The sequence below is a fragment of the Sapajus apella genome, unplaced genomic scaffold (genome assembly GCF_009761245.1).
Source record: "Sapajus apella isolate SASKATOON/1434 unplaced genomic scaffold, GSC_monkey_1.0 scaffold13, whole genome shotgun sequence".
Classification (NCBI taxonomy): Eukaryota; Metazoa; Chordata; class Mammalia; order Primates; family Cebidae; genus Sapajus; species Sapajus apella.
Window position 1 is genome coordinate 22,918,227 of NW_022436953.1, and position 27,644 is coordinate 22,945,870.

The window sequence follows — 27,644 nt, forward strand, 5'->3', positions numbered from 1 at the left end:
GAGGCTCGGGGAGGGGCGGGGGCGGGCGGGGAGGTGGGGGAGGGGCGAGCGGGTCGAGGCCCCGCCCCCGCCCGCAGCCCCGCCCGCCGCGATTATAGCCGATGACTCAGGGCGGAGCTCCGCATCCAACCTCGGGCCGCGGCCAACTTCTCTGGACGGGACTAGAAGTTTCTAGCCGACCAGTTGCTACCTCCCTTTATCTCCTCCTTCTCCTGTGGCAGCGAGGAGGCTATTTCCAGACACTTCCACCCCTCTCAGGCCACGTCACCCCCGCCTTTAATTCATAAAGGTGCCCGGCGCCGGCTTCCCGGACACGTCGGCGGCAGAGAGAGGCCCGCGGCGGCGGCCCGGCCAGAGACTCGGCGCCCGGAGCCCGCGTTCCGCACCCGCGCCCCGGCGGCCCCCGCTCCGGGCCGACCCCATCCCCTACCCAGCATGAGCGCCGCCACCCACTCGCCCATGATGCAGGTGGCGTCCGGCAACGGTGACCGCGACCCCCTTCCCCCCGGCTGGGAGATCAAGATCGACCCGCAGACCGGCTGGCCCTTCTTCGTGGACCACAACAGCCGCACCACGACGTGGAACGACCCGCGCGTGCCCCCCGAGGGCCCCAAGGTGAGCCGGGCCCGCGGCCCGCCCTGGTCGGCGGCGCCACCTCGACGGCTGGCGGCGGGAAGCGGGCCAGGCGGCGGGAAGCGGGCCAGGCGGTGGGACGCGAGGCGGCGGGGCCTGGGGGTCGGCCAAGGCCCCTCGCGGGCGGACACCGGCTCCGCGCCCCGCCACACATTCCCGCGGCCCCCGGACGAGTCCCTGCTCCCGACCCGCCCTTGACAGGCGTAGGGACGAAAGGAGGCCCCGGGATCTGGTGGCCCGGGAAGCGTCCCCGCAGTGGTCCCTGTGCCGTCCGCGGCTCGACTCCAGGACGGAGGGCTGGGTGTCCGGCGCTGGCCTAGCGCTCCCGGGCGTGGAGGAGGGCAGCCGGCCTGGTCGGCTCCGGAGGCCGCAGTCCCTACTGCCCGCTTGGCCCCCGGGCCCGGGACCAGCGGCGCACGCCGCTGTCCGCGAACGCAAGGGAGACACAGCTTGGGTGGTGGTTTTGGGGGATTTTTACCTCTCAAGTTCCCTAACTTGTTTGAGGGATGTCTTCACTACTGTCCCGTCTGAGGCACCCAATGACTCAGGAGGCTGGTGTCAAAACATTTATGTGCATGTATATATATATATGTATTTCAAATTAAAATTGTATTGTTTGAAGGTGCTTTGGATATGTATGTATCCTAGTATCACTTGTAAAATAAAAAACGGGGTGCATGTCTCCCCAGCAGTTTCTAAACTAGAGAGGGAGAATGTCTTACAGTTGGCCATTGCCTTACCACATTGCCTCACACTGGAGAGAAAGGGAATGATAATGTGTATATTTATAATGGCATTCGCTTCCTGCCTTGTTATGGTATTAAAATACTTAGGATTTGTTACCAGTACACAAATAACTGAGTAATGATACTCTTGTGAATATAGCAGAAGTATGTCTCCAAAAGAGCTGGTAAATTATTTTGAAGATTTAAAAATTCAGCAAATTAAAAATGCTTTGTAACCCATTATTTTAGAAGAAAGACCTATATTATTTCCCTTCATTTTTATACACTTTTTGTTTTAACAATATTGATAAAACTCTGGTTCCCAACAGTGAGATGGTGTACGGTCAGCAGTTTACATTTACGAGAGATTCGTTGTATATTTATTCTTGAAAATTAATATAAGAGGCTGTAATTAGCTGGGATGGGCACAGTTAAATATACATTTTTGGGTGTCTGTTCAACCCATTTTTGGGTGAAACTGACGCTCATTTCAAACCCCCTTTCTTAGCAGTCTCCGTGGATGTACATGATCTTTAGTGTGGTTTACAACTATTACTTTGAGGGCGTCTTCCTGTAGACATAGGGACAGTAGTATTTGCTGGCAGCCTTTGTTATGAGTAAAGATTAAGTTTGAATGTAAACATTGCCAGTACTTTGTTCTCAGCATGAAACTTACCCAGCAAGTTGAGATCTTCCTGTACCCACCTGGTGCATGGGTTAGGCTGTAGTTTCATAAACCTTAAAAGGAAAAAAGCAGGTTTAGTTACCATTATTCTTCTGAACAGATAGAAAGTAAGAACTACTAAATCAGAAGTCTGATGCTGAAAAGGTTTATTTGAAAATTTCACAGTCAAAATGTTCAAGTTGAAAGGTCCTTGAAGATGTTTTAGGTAGGTTTCTTTAGTTTCTGGAAAAACCCGGAGAGTTCAGGTGTGATATTTGAAAGTCACCCAGCTAGTACCAATGGCACGGAGAGCACTGATGTCAGGACAGTCTTAGTAAGAGGCAGTGTGTCTGTTCAGAAGTTGGAAGTGAATGTCTTGTGAAACTGTGAAGCATGCAGGCTAAAATACCTGATTATCTTTGTGCCCTCCCGGCCACCAAGTTATTGGGTCACCGACTTCTGTGCCGTGATTGCTTGGATTTTGATGATGGGACATGATCAACTCAAGAGACTTCTCTTTACCAAATCAATGACTTGAGACTTGTGAGCGTAGCACCAAAACTTAAGGGGAAAACTAACATTCAGCCCATGAGCTGTTTGTGCTTCGTTGCTTTTGATCCTGTGCTTTGACACACCCAATATATGGTGACTAATTCAGTTGCACTTGTGTGAATTACACCTTACTCAAGACTAAATGTAGTGAAAAATCCTTCAGTATCATTTTGTATTCGAAATTGGTTTCTCAATGCGTAATGAGAAAAGGGCCCTCACAGAAAAACAAAGGGCAATTTTGGAGGAGTTGAGCTGAGGCCCAGATCTGGGCATTACCATCTTTAAGAGGACATGCTGTCAGTCAGTAAAAATCTGTTCATTGAGCACGAGGAGCTCAAGAGAAACCTCTCTTTTGGAGGATGACTTGGCTTGAGGATGTTTAACGTTTTTGTTTTATTTTGTTTTGTTGAGACAGAGTTTCACTCTTGTCGCCCAGGCTGGAGTATAATATTGCGATCTCGGCTCACCTCAACCTCCACCTCCTGGGTTCAAGCAATTCTCCTGCCTCAGGCTCCCAAGTAGCTGGGATTACAGGCATGCACCACCACACCTGGCTAATTTTGTATTTTTAGTAGAGACGGGGTTTCTCTATGTTGGTTAGGCTGGTCTTGAACTCTTGACAGGATCCGCCTGCCTCGACCTCCCAAAGTGCTGGGATTACAGGCATGAGCCCCTGCACTCAGCCTAGGATGTTTAAAATTTAACTGCATTAGTAAAAAAAAAAAACAGGAAAAGACTAGACCTTTGTATTTTATTTAGTCTTCTGCTGTCTTGCAGTTGATCCTCCACCTTCCCTGAAGTGGTTAGGACAACTCCCTGTTTTTGCAGAAGGGCAGAGTGAAAGCAAGTGTCTTCTGTTGTTGCTGAAGCAGGCCAGCAGCCCACAAAGATGTTGGACTTAATCCAGCCCCATTCTAAGCAGCTGGATCTCCACACCTGCAGTCTTCCTGGATTTTGATTTTCTGTACACTTGGGCTTCCCACTAATTTGGCAAGTTCATACCAGTCCAGGACCCTTCCTGGCAGAGGTTGGCATTCAAAACTGGTTGTAGCCACTCCTCCAGGCTCTTCTCCCTGAATAAACAGAGGCCGGATACTCTGGAGTGCTGTTCCCCGCTAGGCCTCCCTGGGATGAGAGGGAGACCTCCCTCCCTCATGGAGCAGGGCTGTTCTAGCTCTGTGGATCCTGGAGTTTACCAGCCTGGCAGTCTCCAGGGAGTCCTGTTAAGAACACAGATTGTGGCTGTGTCTCACCACATGCCTGCCCAAACCCCATGTTCAAATCTGAATTGCTCAGTGTAGAGCCCAGAAATCTATTAAGTTCAAAAAGCTATTGTGGTGGTTCTGATTGTGCCACACTGCAGTGGGAGCCACGGATGACCAGTGATCCCATTTTGGGGAAGAGGAACTGCGGATTAGTGCCTCCTGAACATCTAGCCTGCAGAGCCTTTTCCCGAGCCTCCGTTTTCCTTCTTGGGGAAACGCCTGGGTGCCTGGGCTTCTGAAGGTGTGAATATGGGTGTGACATGGGGAGTGAGCGAAAGCAGCACACTGCAAAGTCTGGCAGGGTGACTGGCAGTGTGAGAGTGGGGAGGTGGTCCAGAGACCCTCCTGGACCCCGGGAAGAAGCATGCCAGAGCCTTTCCTTTCTGTCTTGCCCACCCAGCAGAATCTCACCATAATCATTTGACAGATTATATTCAAGCACTGTGAGAGGGAGGTAGAAACATCCTTTCAGAGCACATTGGAAATGTTTCGAGTTATGATTGAAGTAGAGACTCATTCATTCTGCTTAAGGTTCAGCAGAGCCTCCTGAATTTTCTCAAAGATGAGATCATTTTGTTCTTTGCAGATCGATTGCAAGCTGTTGTGCCTCTTAGCAGAGTCAGAGCGCAGTCAGGAAATGAGTGGCCATTCTCTCCTTAGTGTTTTCAGCAACTTGCAGTGATGGCTGAGCAAGTTCCTGTGCAACTGCCTGAAAGTGATTTGTTGGAGAGGAATGAAGAGCATGGCCAGATGCCTTGGAGCCCAGCTCATCTAGGACTTCCATTTTCCCCTCTAAATAACAGCCTGTGTTGTTCACACGAGAATCGACTGCACCTCCGAGAACATCATTTGTCCCCTGTTTTTTTGGGTAGGTTTGCCCTTTATGAGGGTGGAACCTGTACACAGGACCTGTGGCAGTGTTTGATATTAGCCAGGGCTGGGAAGGCTTAACTGTTGGATGCTAGCAGGGCTGCTTGTGAGTCAGAAAGCTTCATGCCACCCATGAGGCTTGCTTAGTGCTGTCCTCATTTCTGGAATGACACGCAGTCACCTTATATAAACCATTCTACATGTTTGTTACTTTCTATTGACATTTAAAAATGGTGTTCTGATGTTTATCATCCAAAGTAGAAAACTATTAATCATCCAGACCTACTTTTTCTCCTTTAAGTTTTGCTGTTTTCATATTGCTCTTAAATGTTTAAGAGAGCTTACATAAGAAACTGCTTATTAGGATCTTTGAGACCTTCTGGCACTGATGAACACAGGTGAGCCCTGTGCCACACCTCACCGTGTTATTCTCCAGCCCCTCCTGGGTTCCCTTTTGTTATGAATCAAGTGCACACTCCTGATCTGCTTCTGCCTCAGAGCATAGACTCAGCTGGCCTTCTTTTTTTTTGAGACAATTACACTCTGTTTCCCAGGCTGGAGTGCAGTGGTGCAGTCTTGGCTCACTGCAACATCTGCCTCCTGGGTTCAAGCGATTCTTTTGCCTCAGCCTCCCTAGTAGCTGGGATTACAGGCACGCGCCACCACACCCATCAGCCGGCCTTCTGAGGCAGCCTCCAGAGTCCCTTGTTTTGCAGGTGCAGGATTTATCTCTATGTGTCACGTGGCACATGTGATACCATGTGAGATATCCGGTGTTAAGTCTTCACATATTTCGATGAAGATATCTTGGGGACCTTGGCAGCTTTTTAGGAAGCCAGGCAGCTTGCAAAAGCTTAGGAAGAATTTGGGGGGAAAGGAATGAATGTGGGATTTTCTGTCTGTCAACATACATATATATACATGTGCCACATATTGGCAGGTACTTGCAGAAGCCTTATCACTAAATTCTCATCAGCTCTCTGAAGCAGAAGCTGTGAAGTGTCTTATGTATGGGACAGCGGACTCAGAGAGGCAGTGTGCCTGGCCTGTGGCAAAACAGAAAGACTTCTGTGGCTTTACCCCACCTTGTTCCTGAGTAGGTGATAGATCTGCCTTTAGCAGGCCTGGCTGCTTTGTACTCCCCAGGCACAGCGTGAGGTGATAAACAGTCCTGAATCCATCTTTGTACAGTTCATCAGAAATATTGGCCTGCTTTTTGAACCTGGGTCTGGACTTAGGAGACTGTCCCGGCTTTTCACTCACTTCTTTACCGCATCTGAAATTCACTGGGTGCCCACAGTGAGCGAGTCCCAGTGTTAAATGCCATAGAGTGGATAAGTCTGCCCACTTCGAGGCCGTTCTCCAGAGCATGTCCTGCCTTGCCCTGGTCCGAAGCAGGCAGTTTCTCCTCTAGACTCCATTTTATTTTAATTTGAATCATTTTTCCTAAGCTCAGCACTTTTCTACTTTGCCTTGGGGTCACATCTCTGTTCAGAGTTCTGAGGCAGAGTCTGTGTGTTTCATCTCTGCCTCTTGATCCCTGGCAGGGTCCACAGGCTCAGAAAAGATTGAAGGAGTGACTGTGTCGAAAGGGCTAGAACATGGGCCTGGGCCCAGAGCTCAAAAGCAGTTCCAGAAAACCTGCCTATAAAGGGTGTAGGTGTGTCCCAGGAAGGCTTCCATTGGTTCCTAAGAACTGCAGAGTTATCCTGGGCTCCTAAAGGTACCCTGAGGCCTGCTCCTTTTTGTCACTTTCCAAATGGCCTTCTCTGCACAAAGGACTTCAGTATTGATTTCCTCAGTTCTCCCTTACAGGTCTGGAGAAGCTCTTTTTGTTTCACCCAATGACACAGCATCTTCCAACAGGGCTGGAGAGGCCGGGAGCTGGCAGCAGCCAGACCCCGCTTCCATAGCTGCACAGAGAGCAGCCCTGGGCACTGTGAAAGGAGTCTCTTAAAAATCTTCTCTCGTGTGGCTGGCAGTAAGATCAGATACCATATACGTGAAGCTTCTTATTCACTGTCAATTCAGAAAAGCCTAGAATCGCAGAGTGCCGGCTCTATGCGTCAGGAACCTGTAAACAACCCAGCCATCCGAGAGCTCCCAGCACAGAGCTGTGCTCCAGTGAACTGGGAAGACTTTTTACAGAAAATTCCTTAGTATTCAATTGAGAACAAACATTTCCCATTTTAAAGTATCTTCCTCAGTGTTTATTAAAGTAGAATTCTATATTTTTTTGTCATTTAAAAAATTCTTCCTTGACACTGAATGAATGAATAAATGAATGGATGGTTTAAAAATCCAAACAGTGGGAGGATGGGAAGGCCCCTTCATGTGCAGAGGAAAAGCCAGACCCTTCACTGGTCCTTCCTTTCAGGATCAGTTCAGACCGCTAGCATCCAAGCCCGGTTAGCACTTCTTCCTGGGTTGGGTTGAGGGGGAGGGTCTTCCTCGGTTCTGATAGCACTCCATGCCCAGCGTCCCTGTGGTCTTGGGGCTGTGGTGACTCAGAATTAAGCTGAGTGCTCTCACTGTCCTGGCCCCTTTCTGGCTGGCCCGATGACTCAGCACCGAGTGCTGGCTCCCTGACCCAGAGCACACTTGAACTGAATGTTCCAGGTCTGAGCCTCAGCCCAACGTGGCTGGGCAAAATGGAAGCCTCTCTCTCATGCTGCATTTTACCCTGGAAGATGAAGGTTTTGGAGATGTTAGTGACACATGGATGTTACCACAGTGTACAGCTGTGACAGGAGTGGCAGAAAGGTTAGCATCTAACTGGCCTTACCATCAATTCTGGGTTCTAGAGATCTTAGGCAAAGCACTTACCCTCCCTGAGCCTCAGTCTCCCCTTCTGTGAAATGGGCATAGCAAAACTCCTGCCAACAGGGTTGGGAGAATCAAGGGAGATAGTGCATCGGAGGTGAATGCCCCACAGCCTGAACTGATGGATGTGTGGAACCCCCAGAAACATTTGCAGCCTGCTCTGTGGAATAGAAATGTGTTTTCGGATAGGTGTGTGGCCTCTCCACACAGTAGACTGTCCTGGCTGTCCATGGGCCTTTCAGATGTCCGAGAGGCTTGGGATCTTGTTTCTTAGATTAGAAGCGAGGCCTCCTCTTATCCTCCTGTACAGAGTGTAACTGACTCCCTCTACCAGCGTCTAGGTGGCTCTCAGAGCCCTTCCTGGGGCTTCCCATGCCCCTTGTGAGTGGAAGACATAGAAGAACAGTAACAGGTGAAGCTGCGGGGCCTTGACCTGTCTGCCGTCCCCTGCCTGTGTGTCCGTAGATGCATCTCCCCATTCTATGCCCAAGACAGGCTGGGGCCTTGTTTCCAGCACTGTGCTGTGTAGAGCACTGGCTTTACTCAGCCCCAGCTCCTCCAGGGGAGGGTCTCCTTAGCCTTGTCTGTGTAGCCCCGAAGTACCAGGCAGGAAGTAGGAGTGCAGCCTGTAAGGGGGGATATCAGGCTGCCTTACTGAGGTACCAATTACCTGCACAGCTGTTCTGGACCCAACTCTTAGGGGTGTAAATGTCACTGCAGATGGAAGGAGGGAGGGGTTTTCCGAGTGCCACCACCTTCTTTCAGGGAGTGTGGCTGCTTGGGCCAAATGCTTGAGAAGCTGCTGTAGGTGGGAGCAGAGCCCCCCGGGACTTAAGGGTCTCACCGTCCATCAGAGACCCTTGCCTGCACTGCAGCTGATGAACTGAGGATGTTTTTCTTTTGGAAATTGTATTTTGTACAGAATACACGTCCGCTGATGCTGTGCACTGAGACCTAACAGACAGTTGTAGGGTGGTGTCTGGATGACGGACTCGCCAGGTAGCTGACCAGGGTGTTCACTTTTAGCATGGATATGTAGCAGATGAGAGAGGCCCTTTTCCTTGTCTCTGTCTAAATTCAGAGTTTGCTTCCTGGGATGGAAATTTCAGGTACTTTCCATCTGTGATTTGTGACTGGAGGATTAAAGCACGTGGCTCTGCTTTTTTTTTTCCTGAAGAAGAGATAGGTCGTTTCTCATGTGCCCTGAAGCTAACTTTTGTGCGACATCCCAGTCCCTACCTCTGCCACATGAAACCCGTGAGGCGGGCTGCAGGGGCTGGGGCTGCAGGCAGGCTGGATTCTGACAAGTGCCCCCAGCAGGAGAAATACCAGCAGCTGCGGATGGTGCCTGGCCTGGGGACGCCTGACGTGTGCCCTGGTGAGGGTCCGCCGAGGGTGTTGAGGAAACGCCAGCAGATGTTCTGCTCCCAGACAGACCCTTCTGTGCCCCAGCCTGGCTTGGCTTTTCTCCCTAGGCCTCAGGGAGATGTGTGCACAGAGCCGCAGTCAGTGCACCTGGGTGTCCCTGCTCAGCTGAGAGTTTGTCTGCAGTGCAGGCCTCTTCCCCAGAGCAGTGGCCCGGCCTGTTGGAGAGGCGGGTGGTTTAGGGCTTAAGTCCTTAGAGTTGTTTTTGGCTGTTTGCTTCCAGGTTGTGAAACTTTAAATACAGTCTTCAGCAGAGAAAGTGACATCCTTGCTAATTAGCCCTCTTAAGACTCTCAGGCTTTTCTGGTCCCGGTCGCAGAGGCAGGATGACGAAGGGAACGTCATCGTTTGGGAAGCGTCGCAGTAAGACGCACACGTTGTGCCGCCGCTGTGGCTCTAAGGCCTGCCACCTTCAGAAGTCAACCTGCAGCAAATGTGGCTACCCCACCAAGCGCAAGAGAAAGTATAACTGGAGTGCCAAGGCTAAAAGACGAAATAACCACCGGGACTGGTCGAATGAAGCACCTAAAAATTGTATACCGCAGATTCAGGCGTGGATTCCATGAGGGAACAACACCTAAACCCAAGAGGGCAGCTGTTGCAGCATCCAGTTCATCTTTTTTTTTTTTTTTTTTTTTTGAGACGGAGTTTCACTCATGTTACCCAGGCTGGAGTGCAATGGCGCGATCTCGGCTCACCGCAACCTCCGCCTCCTGGGTTCAGGCAATTCTCCTGCCTCAGCCTCCCGAGTAGCTGGGATTATAGGTACGCGCCACCATGCCCAGCTAATGTTTTGTATTTTTAGTAGAGACGGGGTTTCACCATGTTGACCAGGATGGTCTCGATCTCTTGACCTCGTGATCCACCCGCCTCGGCCTCCCAAAGTGCTGGGATTACAGGCTTGAGCCACCGCGCCCGGCCAGCAGTTCATCTTAAGAATTTCACCGATTAGTCATGCAATAAATGTTCTGGTTTTAAAAATACAAAAAAAAAAAAAAAAAAAACTCTCAGATAAAGGGGCTTCTAATTCTAACCGGCTTGCTACCAACTTGGTGAGACAGATTCAAGAATTGGGCTTTGTTGGACTGGGCACAGTGGCTCACACCTGTAATTCCAACTTTGGGAGGCTGAGGCAGGTGGATCGCTTGAGCCCAGGAGTTCAAGAGCAGCCTGGGCCACATAGCAAGACCTTGTCTCTAAAACAAATAAATAAATAAATATTTTTTTAAAAAAATTAGGCTTTGTAAACAGCCCAACCAGCTAATACTGGAGAAAAGCTGAGCCCATCAATAACTATTTGTGGAATAAAGAAAGGCAGTTACGGCCTGGCATGGTGGCTCACGCCTGTAATCCCAGCACTTTGGGAGGCCAAGGTGGATGGATGACTTGAGGTCAGGAGTTTGATGAGACCAGTCTGGCCAACATGGTGAAACCTCATCTCCACTAACAATACAAAAATTAGGCCAGGCGTGGTGGCTCACATCTGTAATCCCAGCACTTTGGGAAGCCAAGGTAGGTGGATCACCTGAGGTCGGGAGTTCAAGACCAGCCTGACCAACATGGAGAAAACCCTGTCTCTACTAAAAATACAAAATTAGCCAGGCGTGAAGGCGCATGCCTGTAATTCCAGCTACTCGGGAGGCTGAGGCACGAGAATTGCTTGAACTTGGGAGGCAGAGGTTGCAGTGAGCTGAGATGGTGCCATTGCACTCCAGCTTGGGCGACAGAGCAAGACTCAGTCTCAAAAAAGAAAAGAAAAAGAAACGCAATTATTTAGGGCATAGAGCAGCTTGGAGTTTACAAAGACTCGTACCTTATTTCGCTTAAATCTTGCAAAGACCCCTGGGAAATGTGGGGATCTTTACAGCTGGGGAAACAGTCTTAGTAGCAAGGAGTCCTGTCTCTGATCATGCAGCTGGTGAGCATCAAGGAGGGACTGGAACCCAGGGTGGCAACTTGAAGACACAGGCTCATGCTGGTTCATTCCTGTTTATTTGGACACAGCTGCAAAGAGAAGCAATGTTGGTTTTATCTTCTAAAAAAAAGTTTTCCCCATTGAAAATACATAGGGATAGTCATCTGTTTATCCCAGGATAAAATGTGTCTGTGTGTGTGTGTGTGTGTATATATATATATATATATATATGGTAACAGGTGTATTAGATAAATCTTCCAATAGCCTGTGACTTGTGATTGTTTATAGAGTATGTGGTTGGCACAGATCTCTTGTCTTACCAGGAGAAGTCTCTGGGCAAAGCCTAACTCCTAAGGTGTGCTTTAAGTGGAATGTGGACTTGGTTTATTATTCAGAATTTTCCCCAAGTCTATTATGTACTCAGAACAGTGCTGGGGTAATGGGAGAGACCCTGCATTACAATCCATTGGGAACTGAAAGGATTTTGACTTTGGCTGTAGGGATGCGAATGGCTGTTGATTGTTTATTTCTGTATCAAATGGGCAGTAATACTGCATTCATTCATGCACCCCATCATAGCAAGCAGAGAGCTTCGATAGGGTGCTGAAGCTCGACTCCATTTGCACTTTGTTTTTTTTGTTTTGATTGTTGTTTGATTCAGAGTCTCACTCTCTTGCCCAGGCTGGAGTGCAATGGCATTGTCTTGGCTCACTGCAACCTCTGCTTCCTGGGTTTTTTGTTTTTTTTGAGACGGAGTTTCACTCATGTTACCCAGGCTGGAGTGCAATGGTGCGATCTCGGCTCACCGCAACCTCTGCCTCCTGGGTTCAGGCAATTCTCCTGCCTCAGCCTCCTGAGTAGCTGGGATTACAGGCACGCACCACCATGCCCAGCTAATTTTTTGTATTTTTAGTAGAGACGGGGTTTTCACCATGTTGACCAGGATGGTCTCGATCTCTTAACCTCGTGATCCACCCGCCTCGGCCTCCCAAAGTGCTGGGATTACAGGCTTGAGCCACCGCGCCCAGCCTTGCTTCCTGGGTTTAAGCAATTCTTCTGCCTCAGCTTCCTGAGTAGGTGGGATTACAGGCATCCGCCACCATGCTTGGCTAACTTTTTTTTTTTTTTTTTTTTTTGTATTTTTAGTAGAGATGGAGTTTCACCATGTTGGCCAAGCTGGTCTTGAACTCCTGACCTCATGTGATCTACCCGTGTTGGCATCCCAAAATGCTGGGATTATAGGCATGAGCTACCGAGCCCAGCTCTAGTTGCACTTTGGAAGAAAGTATGTTTTGTTTGTTTCCTTCCTGATGGAGGCGAGCCAGGCCACTTAATTTTGATGTAGGTCTTAGCCATATGGGGAGTTCCAGGATTCCTGTGTTCTTCCACCTTTTTTGTTTTAGAAGTTTTGAAGTATTGTTAGTAAAACTCAACATCTGACCCATGTGAAGGCTCTTCTGGCCTAAAAACCCAGTTAATACAATCTGTGTCCTATTTAATACTCCAGGGCTGCCAAGTCAGAAGTGCTCCGGGACAGCCCTAAGAGTTGCCTTTGTTACTGTTTCTCCTAATTCAGACCAGAGTGGTGAAGCTGTCATTTGTGGATGTCAAGCCCACTTTTTTGGTTTTTTTCTGAGATGGAATCTTGTTCTTGTGGCCCAGGCTGGAGTGCATGGCACGATCTCGGCTCACTGCAACCTCTGCCTCCCAGGCTCAAGCGATTGTCTTGCCTCAGCCTCCTGAGTAGCTGGCATTACAGGCGACCACCCTAACACCCGGCTAATTTTTGTATTTTTAGTAGAGATGGGGTTTCTCCATGTTGGTCAGGCTGGTCTCGAACTCCTGATCTCAGGTGATCTGCCCACCTCGGCCTCCCAAAGTTCTGAGAGGTGTGAGTCACCACACCTGGCCAAGCCCACTTTTTAAAGAGCACTGTTCCATAGAGCCAAGATTGGGGCTCCCAGAAGGTGCCCATTTTCAGAGTTCAGTGGCCACTCAGTGTACAGGGACTCAGTTGTGGTGGTCAAAGCAGATTCTTCTTCATGGCTGTTTCATGAACACATGTGTGCCTGGCATGTGCCTAGCCAGACAGACACCTAACAGGTGCCCAAGAGCTGTTGTTTCCACCCTGCTTTTTTTTTTTTTTTTTTTTTGGAGACAGGGTCTCCCTCTATTGCCCAGGCTGGAATGCTGTGGCACAATCTCACTTCACTTCAACCTTTGCCTCCTGGGTTCAAACAATTCTCCTTTCTCAGCCTCTTGAGTAGCGGGGACTACTAGCTACTCAACTAGCCACCACGCCCGGCTAGTTTTTGTATTTTTAGTAGATACGGGGTTTCACCATGTTGGCCAGGCTAGTCTCAAACCACTGACCTCATGATCTTCCTGCCTCAGCCTCCCAAAGTGCTGGGATTATAGGCGTGAGATATCATGCCCGGCCTCCCACCCTGTTTTTAAGGCAGAAAAACTCCTTGAGGGTTGAGGGTTAGCAGCTTCTTTCTCTTCATTTGTTTCTGGTTTTTTGTTTGTTTTTTAGACAGACTTTCACTCAGTTGCCCAGGCTGGAGTACAGTGGTGCAGTCTTGGCTCACTGCCACTTCTGACCCCTGGGTTCAAGTGATACTTGTGCATCAGCCTCCCAAGCAGCTGGGGTTACAGGTGCCTGCCACTATGCCCAGCTAATTTTTGTTTTGTTTTGTTTTGTTTTGAGATGGAGTTTCACTCTTGTTACCCAGGCTGGAGTGCAATGGTGCGATCTCGGCTCACCACAACCTCCATCTCCTGGGTTCAGGCAATTCTCCTGCCTCAACCTCCTCAATAGCTGGGATTACAGGCACATGCCACCATGCCCAGCTAATGTTTTGTATTTTTTTTAGTAGAGATGGGGTTTCACCATGTTGACCAGGATGGTCTCGATCTCTCGACCTTGTGATCCACCCGCTTCGGCCTCCCAAAGTGCTGGGATTACAGGCTTGAGCCACCGCGCCCGGCAATTTTTGTATTTTTAATAGAGATGGGGTTTGACCATTTTGGACAGGATGGTCTCAAACTCCTGACTTCAGGTGATCCACCCACCTTGGCCTCCCAAAGTGTTGGGATTACAGGTGTGAGCAACCATATCTGGGCCCTCCTCTTCATTTGGGACATGAAACTTTGGGGTGCTCTGAGTGCTGGCGATTCTGATATTATTTGAGTGTAGTTAGGAGTGGTCGTTTTTAGATTTCTGTGACATTTAACTTTTCCTTGTTTGGGCTTTATATAGCTGTTGAGAGCTTGAAGGGACTTTGGAAATCAGGTTGGAAGAGTGTCAAAGCTGGAAGGAACTTGTGGTCACTGTTTCTCAGTGCAGACCTTCAGGCTTTATCACACATGTACGGAATCAGACCTACTTGGGGTTGGGCTTAGAATGTTCCTTTTTTTGCATTTCCTGAGTCAGTACTCCCAAGGGCTGGAGAACCACTGCTTTGTAGAACATTTTTGGGCCTCCCCTTCATTTTACAGTGGAGAAAACTAAGGTTCACAGAGGGCATGTGAGCTGCTTCTGTAACACATGTATTTAGGGGCAGAGCCAGGGCTGGGACCAAGTGCAGTCTCTTCCCAGGCCTCCTGCTGTTCCCTTGGTGCCCATTTGCTGTTAAAAACCAGTAGTGCAGTTTAGACCTGTTCTGAAACCAACAGCTCACCGAAGCTCAGAACCTGACCTCAGGCTTTCTCTAATGATAACTATCTTGTACATAATAGGGCAAACTTTGGCTCATCTGGGGTCATTTTTTCTTTTTCTTTTGGCCATCTCATGGAGTTGTTTGGTGCCCTGAGACATGTCTCAGATTTTTAATGCAATGCACAAACAAGGGGACAGAATTAACCAATTCATTTTATAAATTAATGTAGTAAGATAAGCAGTGAGAGTTCGGACTGAGCCCCTGGGTGCTTCTTTCCTAATTGGATTTTGTGTAATATGTATTCCTGATGTCTTTAACCAGAGATAAGGATGATGAACTCTGAACTGCAGGCGGGCCCTGACCAGGCGGCCACAAGGATCACCAGTCATCTGCTTGGTCACCATGTTGGTGCCCCAGTCCCTGTCCTGTGATCACACAGAGCTGTTCCCCTACTCTGAGAAGGCAGATTCTCAGCTCCCCTTTGAATCAGGAAGAGGCATGTAGTGAGCCTTATCTGAGAGATGCTGGTATAACCAAGAGGCATTTTCTGGATGTGCTTAAACTTGAAAACCCTTAGTATGAAGAGACATGTTTTAGTCAGATTCTAGGGGAATTATAAATATTACACATTTTTTTCTTTTGATTCTTTTATTTACAAAATATCTCTTTTTTGCTAGATTGTGTTGAAAACACCATAGAAGAGAGAAAGGGCAATTTAACTCTTCCAGGGGGTGCTTTTTTGTTGTTGTTTTGTTTTTTAGATGGAGTTTCGGCCAGGCGCCGTGACTCACACCTCTAATACCAGCACTTTGGGAGGCCAAGGTTGGTGGAACATGAGGTCAGGAGTTTGAAACTAGCCTGGCCAACATGGTGAAACCCTGTCTCTACTAAATATACAAAAAATAGCTGGGTGTGGTGGCATGCGCCTGTAATCCCAGCTACTTGGGAGGCTGAGGCAGGAGAATTGTTTGAACCTGGGAGGTGGAGGTTGTTGCAGTGAGCCAAGATCACACAACTGCACTACAGCCTAGGACAGAGCGGGACTCCGTCTTAAAAAAAAGAAAAAAAAAGAGACTGAGTTTCACCCTTGTCATCCAGGCTAGAGTGCAATGGAGGTGTTTTTTACTTAGTAAAAGCGGAAGCATTTGCTATCATGACTCTAATGATGGTAGATGGGAACATTAGAAGGTGGCGTCAGCATTCCCGCACAGACCTCATTACTGGTGGGAATTTCATTTTTGGTTGAAATTATTCATTCACACAGAAGTGTTTAATTGCTTATTTTGTAAAATTCATGTGTGTTTTACTTATCTAAAACAGTGTGTTTTTTTGTTTTGTTTTTTAACAAACCCCACCAGAGTAGAAGGGGAGCCTGGAATGTCTTAGATGCAGTGCTCACAAAGAGACACATGGTTTTTTTATTAAATGGCATAAATGGGTCATTACTTCACACAGACCCAAGAGTACAGACCTCGAGACTGTTGGAGAAGCAGCCAGGCTGCCCTTGCCTGTCCTGACCGCTCTGCCTTCCAGCTGTGCCAGCAGGCTCGGCCTGTTCAGTGGACCTCATGTGCAGTGGAGGCCTTTCCCCTACCCCACCCCTGTCCCCGGGTGCTTCTTCCCAGTTCCAGGCCCTCTTCCCTGCTTTGTACTCGCCTCCTCACTCTCCTCCCTGACATCCTTCCTTGCTTCCTAGCATGGCCTGGTTTCTCCTTTCCAGTCTCTCTGTCTTGCTGAGGCATCTCCTGTGATGGTGGGAGCACTAAGAAGGGTGGACCTCAGTGTCCACCTCCAGCCTAATCTTCCTCAGCTTAGCACTGACCCCTAAGCCCGCCCCTTGCCACTGCTTCCCACCGCTCTTCTGACACCACCACCCCTGCCTGTGGTGACCACATTCCTTCCTGGTGGACCCCGCCATGCCTCTAGAAAGGTTAAATATTGGCTCCAGGAAACAGTCTCTGCTGTCACAGTCTGGTGTGCAGACAGAGTTTTTCCTTCCTCACTCCCTCTCCTGTCTTCTTCCCTTTCTCTTTCAATGGAGGTGCAAATGTGCTCTGTGAGATGCATGAGGTGCTCAGCTCGTAGCAGGCTGGCTCAAGGGCCTTCTGGATCCTGGGCTTCCCCCAGGAGGAGCTGCATCTCCTCAAAGCCTGTCTGAGGACTCCAGGCCCTGCAAGGATCCAAGGGTTTGGGGTTGGCAGCTCTCCTGGTTAAAACCGGATAGTGTGGGTGGGATATGGTGCGGTGTGCAGTGTGGGGGTTTGATGGTGTGCAGTGTGGGGGTTTACATAGCTGTACACCCATTTGCCACCACCCAGAAAAAGATAATATTCCCATCACCTCAGGAAGTTTTTTAAAGATCCTTTCCAGTCACCACCATCTCCTTTAGAGGTGACCACCATTCTGGTTTCTGACACCACCAATTCACTTTGTCCTTCACTTTTTCTTTTTTTTTTTTTTTTTTTTTTGAGATAAATTCTTGCTCTGTTGCCCAGGCTGGATGGAGTACAGTGGTGTGATCTCAGCTCATTGCAACCTCTGCCTTGGGAGTACAAGCAATTCTCCTGCCTCAGCGTCCCGAGTAGCAGGGACTACAGGTGCACACCACCATGCCCAGCTAATGTTTGTATTTTTAGTAAAGACAGGAGTTCGCCATGTTGGTCAAGCTGGTCTCAAGCTCCTGACCTCAGGTGATCTGCCCGCCTCGGCCTCCCAAAATGCTGGGATTACAGACTTGAACCACTGCACCCGGCCCTATCCTTCACTTTTCATTCCTTTGACACTTTGGAGTCTGAAGAGCATAATGCTGTGCCTATTTAGGGAGAAACTCATATTAATTACTGGTCTTCTGGGCACCCCTCTAGATTTGCCCTTATAAAACCTCATAGCATTTCTCCAGGGCAGGTGTTGCTAGCTCCATTTTCTAGAAAAGGAAGTGAAGGCTTACAGAGGTAAGAGAATTACCTAAACTCACAGAACTGTTAGGAACAGAGGTACGAATCACACTTAGACCCTACCTAGGCCATTGTCTACCCTGGAAGAGCCTGTGCTTTTCCCCATCCCTCAGGGCTTCTGTGCTTTCCAAGTAATTCTGCTTCTGTTTTGTTTCCTGCCTCCTTAGCCCATCTCCTAAGCCTCTGTTGGCAGGGAGTGGGCCTTGCTGGTTTGGTAACCCCGTAGGACCGGGTGGCAGGATGTTCACTCAGGAGCAGGCAGTGGATGAGGGTTTGCTCACTGCTGGGCCCTGCTGTGTGGGGTGTGCAGATGGTTGAGGCTTTTGTGCATGGCTGGGAAGAAAGCCCCTGGGCAGCCAGCAAAATGACACTGCAGGATTAATGCAGACCCTGATTTCGGCTGGAAGCAGGAACACCCCAGTGAGTCGACAGAATGCCCACAGGCACGTTATGGCTCAACACTGAGTAGTAGAGGGTTCTTCAGCGCCTCTCTTTGGCTCCCTTTCAGGGCCGTCTCACAGCAGGAATTCAGCTCTGAACGCGAGGCCTGGACCCACTCCTGCTCTTGGGTGACCTGAGAGTTAAGCAGGCTAATGTAATGCCGCCACCCTGAGCATGTGGCTATTCTAATCTGAGAATGCTTGTCTGCCTGTGTCCCCAAGGACACAGTGACACCCATGCCTTTCCTGTGCTGGAGGCCCTCCAAGGGCAGGGTCTCAGCAGGAGGGGGGCAATTGATGGGCCTGAAAGGGCTAAACCAGGGTCAGCCACCTGGTGCCCACGCCTGTACACAAATAGAAACATCACCGAATTAATGGTCTGTTCATTCAAAGTGCAGAGCAGCCCTCAATATCTGTCCTTACTGTTGATTGATTTTGCAACAGTAGAGATTGTACCCTACAAGCTTATAGATTCTTTGGCATTTGTTTGCTGTGCAGAGAGCTGCCTCCGTCAGGAAGGATCACTCCTCTTTTTAAGAGTTGCCCCACGCAGATATGTGCAAGTGACACAGATCAGTAGCTACCCTCCTGTGAAAGGACCCTCAGTGCTTGGGGACATTAGGGCTTCTGTTTCACAGCCCCTACTAGCTGAGAGATGGCATTGCCAGTGAGTGACTGGCCAGCCTTGTTGTCTGAAATAAGATCTTTCCTGTGGTACATCTGGAACTTGGCCTTCTCAAGGGTCCCAAAATAGCCAGGCCACTGAAGGGAGAACTTCAAGAGAGGACATAAGAGAGAGACCCCAACAGCTCCTTGCCCAAACAGGCTCTGTTGTGTTGAAGAAAACATTATTCAGTGATACTTGTTAAAGCACAGTCATGAAGATTTATTCAGGGCCATCAAGATAGGCACAGGGACCACAGCAGCAGTCAGGGGAGAGACTGGGCTCAACTTCAACTACAGCGCGGGCCGGTGAGAATTTATAGTCAGGGAGCAGTGTGGGGGTCAGCGGATGGAAGATTAGAAGAGGAAAGAGCAGGCGTAAGGGCGTGTCTGGCCACACTGACCAAACAGGATTCTTGGCCAAGACAGGCCAGAGTGATTAGACAGCACTTGGGGATGATGGAGGCTGAGGAACCTGATCAGACAGGCTGGGGAGGGGGCTTCTGGCTAAACCTGACTTAGCAGTGTCTTTTACTGAAACTGGACTTTACAAGGAAGTGTACAGGTGGGGCTAGGAGAAGCTTCAGAAGCCTGACTAAGATCTGGCCACGCAGAGAATCTTTGTCAGTTGGCATCATTAGGCGGCACAGTGAACCCTGCATGCTGCTCTCCCCTTCGCTGCCTCTGCACCCCTATCCTGCCCCTTCCTGCCTCTTGTTCTAACAATACTCCTGAGGAGGCAGCCCTTGCTCCCCAGCCCACTGCTCTGTGAAGATTCCCAAACCGTGTCCTGTGTTGGGGCCCAGTACAAGCTGTCTTGCTGGGAAATGTGAGGGCCTTTTTGGAAACAGACGCCTGCTGTAATGTAGAAGCTGGAGCTGACCCCTGCTCCTGGAGTTCACACCCCTGCTCCTGGAGCTCACCTTCTGATTGGGTCTCTGAAAATGCGGGCGGGCAGGCATGGGCAGCTGGGTCACCCGGTCACCCAGAAAAGAAACCCAAACCCGTCTTACCAGTTTGGGGACCTCTCCTATGCTCAACAGATACTTTTGGCTTTATCCTGATGCTCCTAATTCCTAAACTGTTGGCCAAACAGCAGCCTCTATGGGATGGGGGGTTTGGAGGGAGCAGGGGCTGGGAGCTGGCTGGCGCCCTGAGGCCCAAGTCACTCGGGAAGATCACAGTGCCAGGTGCCACACTGTTTCCTCTGCCAGGAGGGTTCACTTCCCAGTTTCTAACCAGCCCGTATTTCTCCGCTTTTTACTTCAGGAGACTTCATCCTCTGCCAACGGCCCTTCCCGGGAGGGCTCTAGGCTGTTGCCCGCCAGGGAAGGCCACCCTGTGTATCCCCAGCTTCGACCAGGCTACATTCCCATTCCCGTGCTCCATGAAGGCGCTGAGAACCGGCAGCCGCACCCTTTCCATGTCTATCCCCAGCCTGGGATGCAGCGATTCCGAACGGAGGCGGCAGCAGCGGCTCCTCAGAGGTCCCAGTCACCTCAGCGGGGCATGCCAGAAACCACTCAGCTAGATAAACAGTGTGGACAGGTGGCAGCGGCTGCGGCAGCCCAGCCCCCAGCCTCCCATGGACCTGAGGTAAGCAGAGGCCAGGCTCATGGGCCTGCTGGGGAGCGAGCCGCTGTTCTTCCTAGGCCAGGCCCAGCCCCTGAGGACAGTGCCCTAAGCCAGCACCTGTTCACATTCGGGGCATCTGGGCCTGGCCTGCAGCACCAGAGGTCACCCAGCAAAGACAGGGTGATGGCCCCACATCATCCCCCACCATCGAATAGGGGTGTTTTTCACTGGGGCAGGGCAGGAATCATGTGGCTTACTTTTGTAGTTAAGGAACTGGAGCTCGGAAGGACACACCGCAGCCTGCCCGCCCCAGATGCATACAGGTGGAGGCAGCAGAGCTGGGAGCAGAAGCCCAGCCTGCCTCCTGGCTCCTGATTTCCATGCTCCTTATTTACCCTTGGCTTTCTATTCAGAAACACAGAGATAGCTATGTACCATTTTGCTCAGTTCAATGCTTATGGATAAATCTGGACTGCTTGTGGAGCTGTGTTGATAGGAAAATGAGACCCCATGCCTGCCCTCACCATGCCCCACAGTTTAAAAAGAAGTAAGGAGTCAGGAAGGCAGCATTTTAATCCTGAAGCCAAACATGTCAGGGGTATGCCAGTGGATGCTGTGCATTAATAGCTAAAAAATAGTTCTTAATCTGGTTCTTAGCTGAGATTTGAGGCATTGCTAATAGGATTCCTGAGCAGTAAGCCCTCTTAATTTTCCTGTCTGTGGATCATCCCATTGTGTATGCCAGCGCTGTTCCTGGGCACAAAATCCCATGTCCTATCTGCACCCAGAGTCATGCTTGCCTCAGCCCTATCTGAATCTGTTCAGCTTCCCACATCCTTGAGAGTGAAAAGTTACAGTTAGTGTGGGATACCAGAGGCATTTTTCTTTTCTTAAAGCGGTAGTACCTGGCCAAGTTGGTGGCTGACACCTGTAATCCCAGCACTTTGGGAGGCCGAGGCGGGCGGATCACTTGAGATCAGAAATTTGAGACCAGATTGGCCAACATGGCAAAACCCCGTCTCTATAAAAAATAAAAAAATTAATGGGGTGTGGTGGTGTGTGCCTGTAATCCAGCTACTTGGGTGGCTGAGGCACAAGAATTGCTTCAACCCAGGAGGCAGAGGGTACAGTGAGCCGAGACCATGCCACTCACTCCAGCCTATGCAACAGAGCAAGACTGTCTCAAAAAGAAAAAAAAAAATTAATACCTGTATTTACAACGGTTTTGCTGCAGGAAATCAAAGTGACACATAAATCAGAGACATCTTCAAATTTAAGCTAACAAGGCACTTAGAAGGGGAAAAGCTCTCAATTTTGAAGTGAATAGAAGGTGGCCCAGCAGGGAAAGGGGCTTGACCTGCCTTGGGCCCCACAGGATGCTTGCAGCTCCCCGTTGCTAGCTGAGTTCTCTGTAGATTGGTAGAGAAAGGGTAGTGGGGACAACACATCCTCTGTATGAGCGCTTCCTGTGTGCTGGCCTGGGGCTGAGCCACATGCACAGGCGATTGACCTCACCTTCAGAGCAACCTGGTGAGGGAGGGACACTCTTCCTATATTTCTAATGAAGCTTAGAAAATGATTGAACTATTAGGAATTCAAACATAGTCCCCTTGACTCTAAAACCTTTAGTCTTCTTTTTGTTTGTTTTTTTTGTTTTTGAGACAGAGTCTTACCCTGTCACCCAGGCTAGAGTGCAATGGCTGATCTTGGCTCACTGCAACCTCTGCCTCCTGGGTTCAAGCAATTTCCATTCCTCAGCCTCCTGAGTAGCTGAGATTACAGGAATGTGCCACCATACTTGGCTAATTTTTATATTTTTAGTAGAGACAGGGTATCACCATGTTGGTCAGGCTGGTCTTGAACTCCTGATCTCAGGTGATCTGCGTGCCTCAGCCTCCCGAAGTACTGGGATTACAGATGTGAGCCACCATGCCCAGTCCCAAAGCCCTCAGTCTTAACTCCACATTTTAAAAATTGGAAATTACAGATAGGAGGTCTTAGGATATGGGTTGCCCTGAGCAGGTTCACAGCAGAAGCATGGTCAGGATGCCAAGGTAGGGGGTCATTCTTGGGGTCATGCCCTCTACCCTGTGTCTCTTGCAGCGGTCCCAGTCTCCAGCTGCCTCCGACTGCTCATCCTCATCCTCCTCGGCCAGCCTGCCTTCCTCTGGCAGGAGCAGCCTAGGCAGTCACCAGCTCCCTCGGGGCTACATCTCCATTCCGGTGATACACGAGCAGAACATTACCCGGCCAGCAGCACAGCCCTCCTTCCACCAAGCCCAGAAGATGCACTACCCAGCGCAGCAAGGGGAATACCAGACCCACCAGCCTGTGTACCACAAGATCCAGGGGGATGACTGGGAGCCCCGGCCCCTGCGGGCGGCATCCCCATTCAGGTCACCTGTCCAGAGTACATCGAGCCGGGAGGGCTCACCAGCCAGGAGCAGCACACCACTCCACTCCCCGTCGCCCATCCGTGTGCACACAGTGGTCGACAGGCCTCAGGTACGGGAAGTGAGTTGTCAGCAGACCGGTTATGGTGGCATCTCTCCAGGGCCACAGGAGCTCTGTGGGTTCCCTGGGTTCCCTCTTCAGCCCTGCCTATTTAACTTGCGTGTACCTGGAGGGAAGTGAGATTTGGGAAGTTGCTGGGTGTTAACAGAAAGGCCGGACAAGTGCTCAGGCTGTGAACCCTCTGCATTCTGCAGCTTTTGCTGGGCTGATCATTATGCATTGTGGCTGACTTGGGGCAGAAGAAACAGCTTGGGCAGAACTCACACAATTAGGACCAGGTTCCTTAGTGCCCACCACACCCTTTCAGGGCTCCTCACACCCCCGTCCACACTGCAGCCACAGCCTCATCTTGGGTGTAGGCAGCTTGTCGCCTTCCGCTCAGTTACTCGCTCTACTCTGCAGGCCCATTCAGTTCATTCCCAGCCATGTGCCTTTGCCCATGCTGAACCCACTCCCTGAAATGCCTGCACAGTACAGGCTCTCCTTGTCCTCTGAGAACGAGCCAGTCTTGTCTCCTCCATGAAGCCTACTCATCCTTCTCATCTCATGGTGCCCCATATGAGTTCTTTAATGAGGGACTCCCAACTTGTATGAGTTCAACATGTAATTATTCTGGGTATTTCAGAAGTGTTGAATTTATCTCTTCAGCTGAGGGCTGAGCCTGACCACAGGGCCCGTGTCTTACCCCTTCGTTTCCTCCCTTTGCAGTCAGGTACCACGTGGCCTAGCTGAGGCATCAGCCAGCTATGGCAGATCAGAAACCATGCTGGCCTGGGGAAGATTGTAGGCAGGGGTCTTCTGATCTTCCAGTGGAGACACGAGGTACAAGTTCCTGGAAGAGGAAGTCATTTAGTTTGAGCAGCTTGCAGCTTAGCAGCAGAACATTGAGCAGCCCTGGGCCCCCTGTGGCTGCAACTTGAGCAGCTGAATTCTTTGCTACCATTTTTTTTTTTTAAAAAAAAGCCCCCTGTGAACAAATGTGGGATATTCGTTTATTACAAGTGGTCACACTGTCCAGGGCCCTGGAATAGAGCATCCTCCTCTTAAAGTTTTTTGAACTTTTTTATTTGGAAATAATTTCAACCCTGTAGAAGAGTTGTGTGAATCATACAAAGAAATCCCACATATGCTTCATCCAGTTCACTGCTTGTCGACATGTCTGCATTCGCTTTGTCATTTCTTCTCTCTCCTGTATTGTTGATGTATTTTAACTGTTTGAGAATTAGTTGCAGATATCGTGTTCCTTTTTCCCTAAATACTTTAGCAAACATTTTCCTAAGAGGAAGACATTCTCATTCAGAACCATGGTAGACTTACCAGATTCAGGAAATTTAATATACTTACAGTTTTATTATCCAGTACGAAGCGCATTTTCAAAGCCTTATTATGGCAGTTTTCCCCCAATTCGAGGATATGCACCAGGATTGAAACAAGGATCATGAGCACCGCATTTAGACGTAACTTGTCTTTAGTCTTCCTTCAGTCTGAAGCAGTTCCTCGGCCTTTCTTTGCTTTCACGGCCTTGATGTTTTTGAAGAGCACAGGCCGTAGAACACCCTCTCTTAAGTGTTTCTAAAGTCACTTAGTACACAGCCATTGTTGTCAAAACCTAAGGAGGGGCACGGGGTTGGTTGTGAATGGTCAGGGCCAAAGTTGAGGGTGTCTGGATTGTCGAAAGAGATTTGATGGAAAAGGAGGTTGCTAGTGTATAGACAGCTAAATCTCATACCAGATCCATACAGTACTTGGATTCAGCAATCCTAGGAGGTGCCCATTTGTAGAGGGTTGAGTATTTTCCCCAAATCATTCTCATATATTTCTCATAATCAGTGAAACAATATTTCGTCCTGTTTTCACCTTCATTAACTGTGTTTGTGGTAACCTCCCTTTTGGAGCTTATTCAAAGTTCCCTTTTGGGAGGCTTTCCAGGATTTCACCTAACTGAACATCATAGTGGAATTGAGTGTTTTGAACTGGGAATAGTTCAGAAATAATATAGTCTAGTTATTTCTCAGTTGATTAAATTAGGGTGAGATTTTTGAAAGAGGCTTTAGATATTCACTTACATGAATAAGAGCCAAGATAAGGCCAGGTGCAGTGGCTCATGCCTGTAATCCTAGCACTTTGAGAGGCCAAGGCGGGTGGATAACTTGAGGTCAGGAGTTCAAGACCAGCCTGGCCAACATGGTGAAACCCCATCTCTACTAAAAATACAAAATAATTAGCTGGGCATGGTGGAGGGCACCTGTAATCCTAGCTACTTGGGAGGCTGGGGTGGGAGAATTGTTTGAACCTGGGATGCAGAGGTTGCAGTGAGCTGAGATTACAGCACTGCACACTCCAGCCTGGGTGACAGAGCAAGACTCCCATCTCAAACTAACTAACTAACTAACTAACTTCCTTCCTTCCTTCCTTCCTTCCTTCCTTAGAGCAAGACTCCTCCTCAAACTAACTTCCTTCCTTCCTTCCATCCGTACATCTATCCATTCATCATTCAGGCTGGGGTGCAGTGATATGATCATGGCTCACTGCAGCCTTGGATTCCTGGGCTCAAGCGGTCCTTCCACCTCAGCCTTCTGAGTACCTGGGACTACGGGTACAAGCTACCACACCTAATTTTTAAAATTTTGGGGGGCTGGGCTCAGTGGCTCATGCCTGCAATCCCAGCACTTTGGGAGGCCGAGGCGGGTGGATCACTTGAGGTCAAGAGTTCGAGACCAGCCTGGCCAACATGGTGAAACCTCATCTTTACTAAATATACAAAAATTAGCCGGGTGTGCTGGCACATGCCTGTAATTCCAGCTACTAGGGAGGCTGAGGCAGGAGAATTGCTTGAACCTGGGAGGCAGAGATTACAGTAAGCTGAGATTGCAACATTGCACTCCAGCCTCAGCAAAGAAGCGAGACTGTCTCAATAAATAAATAAATAAATAAATAATTTTTTGTAGGGTTAGGGGTGTTACTATATTGCCCAGGCTAGCTATTTTCATTTTTGAAAATTTTATTGAGTTTCTTTTCCTTGCTGTTAGAGTACCATCTACAGAGAAATTCAGTGAAAGGTAACACAGCCCAAGGTGCTCAGTGGAAGCCTAATAGTTTGGTTACATACGTGATTAAAACCATGTTTTTGTTTTGTAACAGCCATTGATTGACTTTGAAAATATTTTATACTATTAAACTTACTTTGAAAAGCCATTTTCCAGTTTTCTTTCTAATCTGTACTAGCTACAAACAATTTCTGTGACTTCCAGTCAGTTATTAAAAATACCTTTTTGTGGCCGGGCACAGTGGCTCACGCCTGTAATCCCAGCACTTTGGGAGGCCTAGGCGGGCAGATCACCTGAGGCCGAAAGTTCAAGACCAGCCTGGCCAACATGGAGAAACCCCATCTTTACTGAAAATACAAAATTAGCCAGGTGTGGTGGCACATGCCTGTAATCCCAGCTACTCAGAGGCTTAAGCAAGAGAATCATTTGAACCCAGGAGGCGGAGGTTGCAGTGAGCGGAGATCACACCATTGCACTCCAGGCTGGGCAAGAAGAGCAAAACTCCGTCTCAAAAAAAATAAATATATTTTTTCTATTTTTCAGCAGCCCATGACCCATCGAGAATCAGCACCTGTTCCCCAACCTGAAAACAAACCAGAAAGTAAGCCAGGCCCAGTTGGACCAGATCTCCCTCCTGGACACGTCCCAATTCAAGTGATCCGCAAAGAGGCGGATTCTAAACCTGTTTCCCAGAAGCCCCCACCTCCCTCTGAGAAGGTAGAGGTAAAAGTTCCCCCTGCCCCAGTTCCTTGTCCTTCTCCCAGCCCTGGCCCTTCTGCTGTCCCCTCTTCCCCCAAGAATGTGGCTACAGAAGAGAGGGCAGCCCCCAGCACTGCCCCTGCAGAAGCTACACCTCCAAAACCAGGAGAAGCTGAGGCTCCCCCAAAACATCCAGGAGTGCTGAAAGTGGAAGCCATCCTGGAGAAGGTGCAGGGGCTGGAGCAGGCTGTAGACAACTTTGAAGGCAAGAAGACTGACAAAAAGTATCTGATGATCGAAGAGTATTTGACCAAAGAGCTGCTGGCCCTGGATTCAGTTGACCCCGAGGGACGAGCTGATGTGCGTCAGGCCAGGAGAGATGGTGTCAGGAAGGTTCAAACCATCTTGGAAAAACTTGAACAGAAAGCCATTGATGTCCCAGGTCAAGTCCAGGTCTATGAACTCCAGCCCAGCAACCTTGAGGCCGATCAGCCACTGCAGGCAATCATGGAGATGGGTGCCGTGGCAGCAGACAAGGGCAAGAAAAATGCTGGAAGTGGAGAAGATCCCCACACCCAAACCCAGCAGCCAGAAGCCACAGCAGCAGCAGCAACTTCAAACCCCAGCAGCACGACAGACACCACTGGCAACCCAGCAGCACCATAGCCTCTGCCCAGTAAAAATCAGACTCGGAAACTCAGAACCAATGTGTGCTTTAGGGAATTTTAAGTTGCATGCATTTCAGAGACTTTAAGTCAGTTGGTTTTTATTATTAGCTGCTTGGTATGCAGTAATTTGGGTGGAGATAAAACACACTAATAAAAGGGCTAAAAAGGAAAATGATGCTTTCTTCTATATGCTTACTCTGTACAAATAAAGAAGTTGCTTGTTGTTTCAGAAGTTTAACCCTGTTGCTTGTTTTGGAGCCCTGTCTGCTTGGGCACCCACCACCTGTTAGCTGTGGTTGTGCGCTGTCTTCTGTAGTTCCGGACTAAACGAGTTTTTGGGGCTAGATGGGGAGTCAATTACCCATCACATAATTATGAAACACATTTATCAGAAATGTTGCCATTTTAATGAGATGATTTTCTTCATCTCATAATTAAAATAACTTTAGAGAGAGTAAAATGTGCCAGGAGCCATAGGAATATCTGTATGTTGGATGACTTTAATGCTACATTTTAAAAAAAGAAAATAAAGTAATAATATAACTCAAAA

General features: G+C 49.1%; 1 protein-coding gene and 1 pseudogene across 3 annotated transcripts; both read left to right on the top strand.

Moving 5' to 3' along the window:
- Positions 1–61: 61 nt before the first annotated feature.
- Positions 62–27,644, top strand: BAG3 (BAG cochaperone 3). 2 transcript variants are annotated; one of them, XM_032281817.1, is made up of 4 exons: positions 62–615; positions 19,861–20,187; positions 22,270–22,671; positions 26,271–27,644. In XM_032281817.1, the coding sequence occupies exons 1-4, from the start codon at positions 436–438 to the stop codon at positions 27,090–27,092; spliced, it is 1,731 nt and encodes a 576-aa protein (XP_032137708.1). In that variant the 5' UTR covers positions 62–435; the 3' UTR covers positions 27,093–27,644. The 2 variants fall into 2 exon arrangements, with proteins under 2 accessions (XP_032137708.1, XP_032137709.1); XM_032281818.1 differs by having other exon boundaries at positions 26,274–27,644.
- On the top strand, positions 3,213–9,940 carry LOC116554034 (annotated as a pseudogene). The gene is made up of 2 exons (XR_004270021.1): positions 3,213–9,568; positions 9,884–9,940. The product of XR_004270021.1 is annotated as a 60S ribosomal protein L37-like (transcript).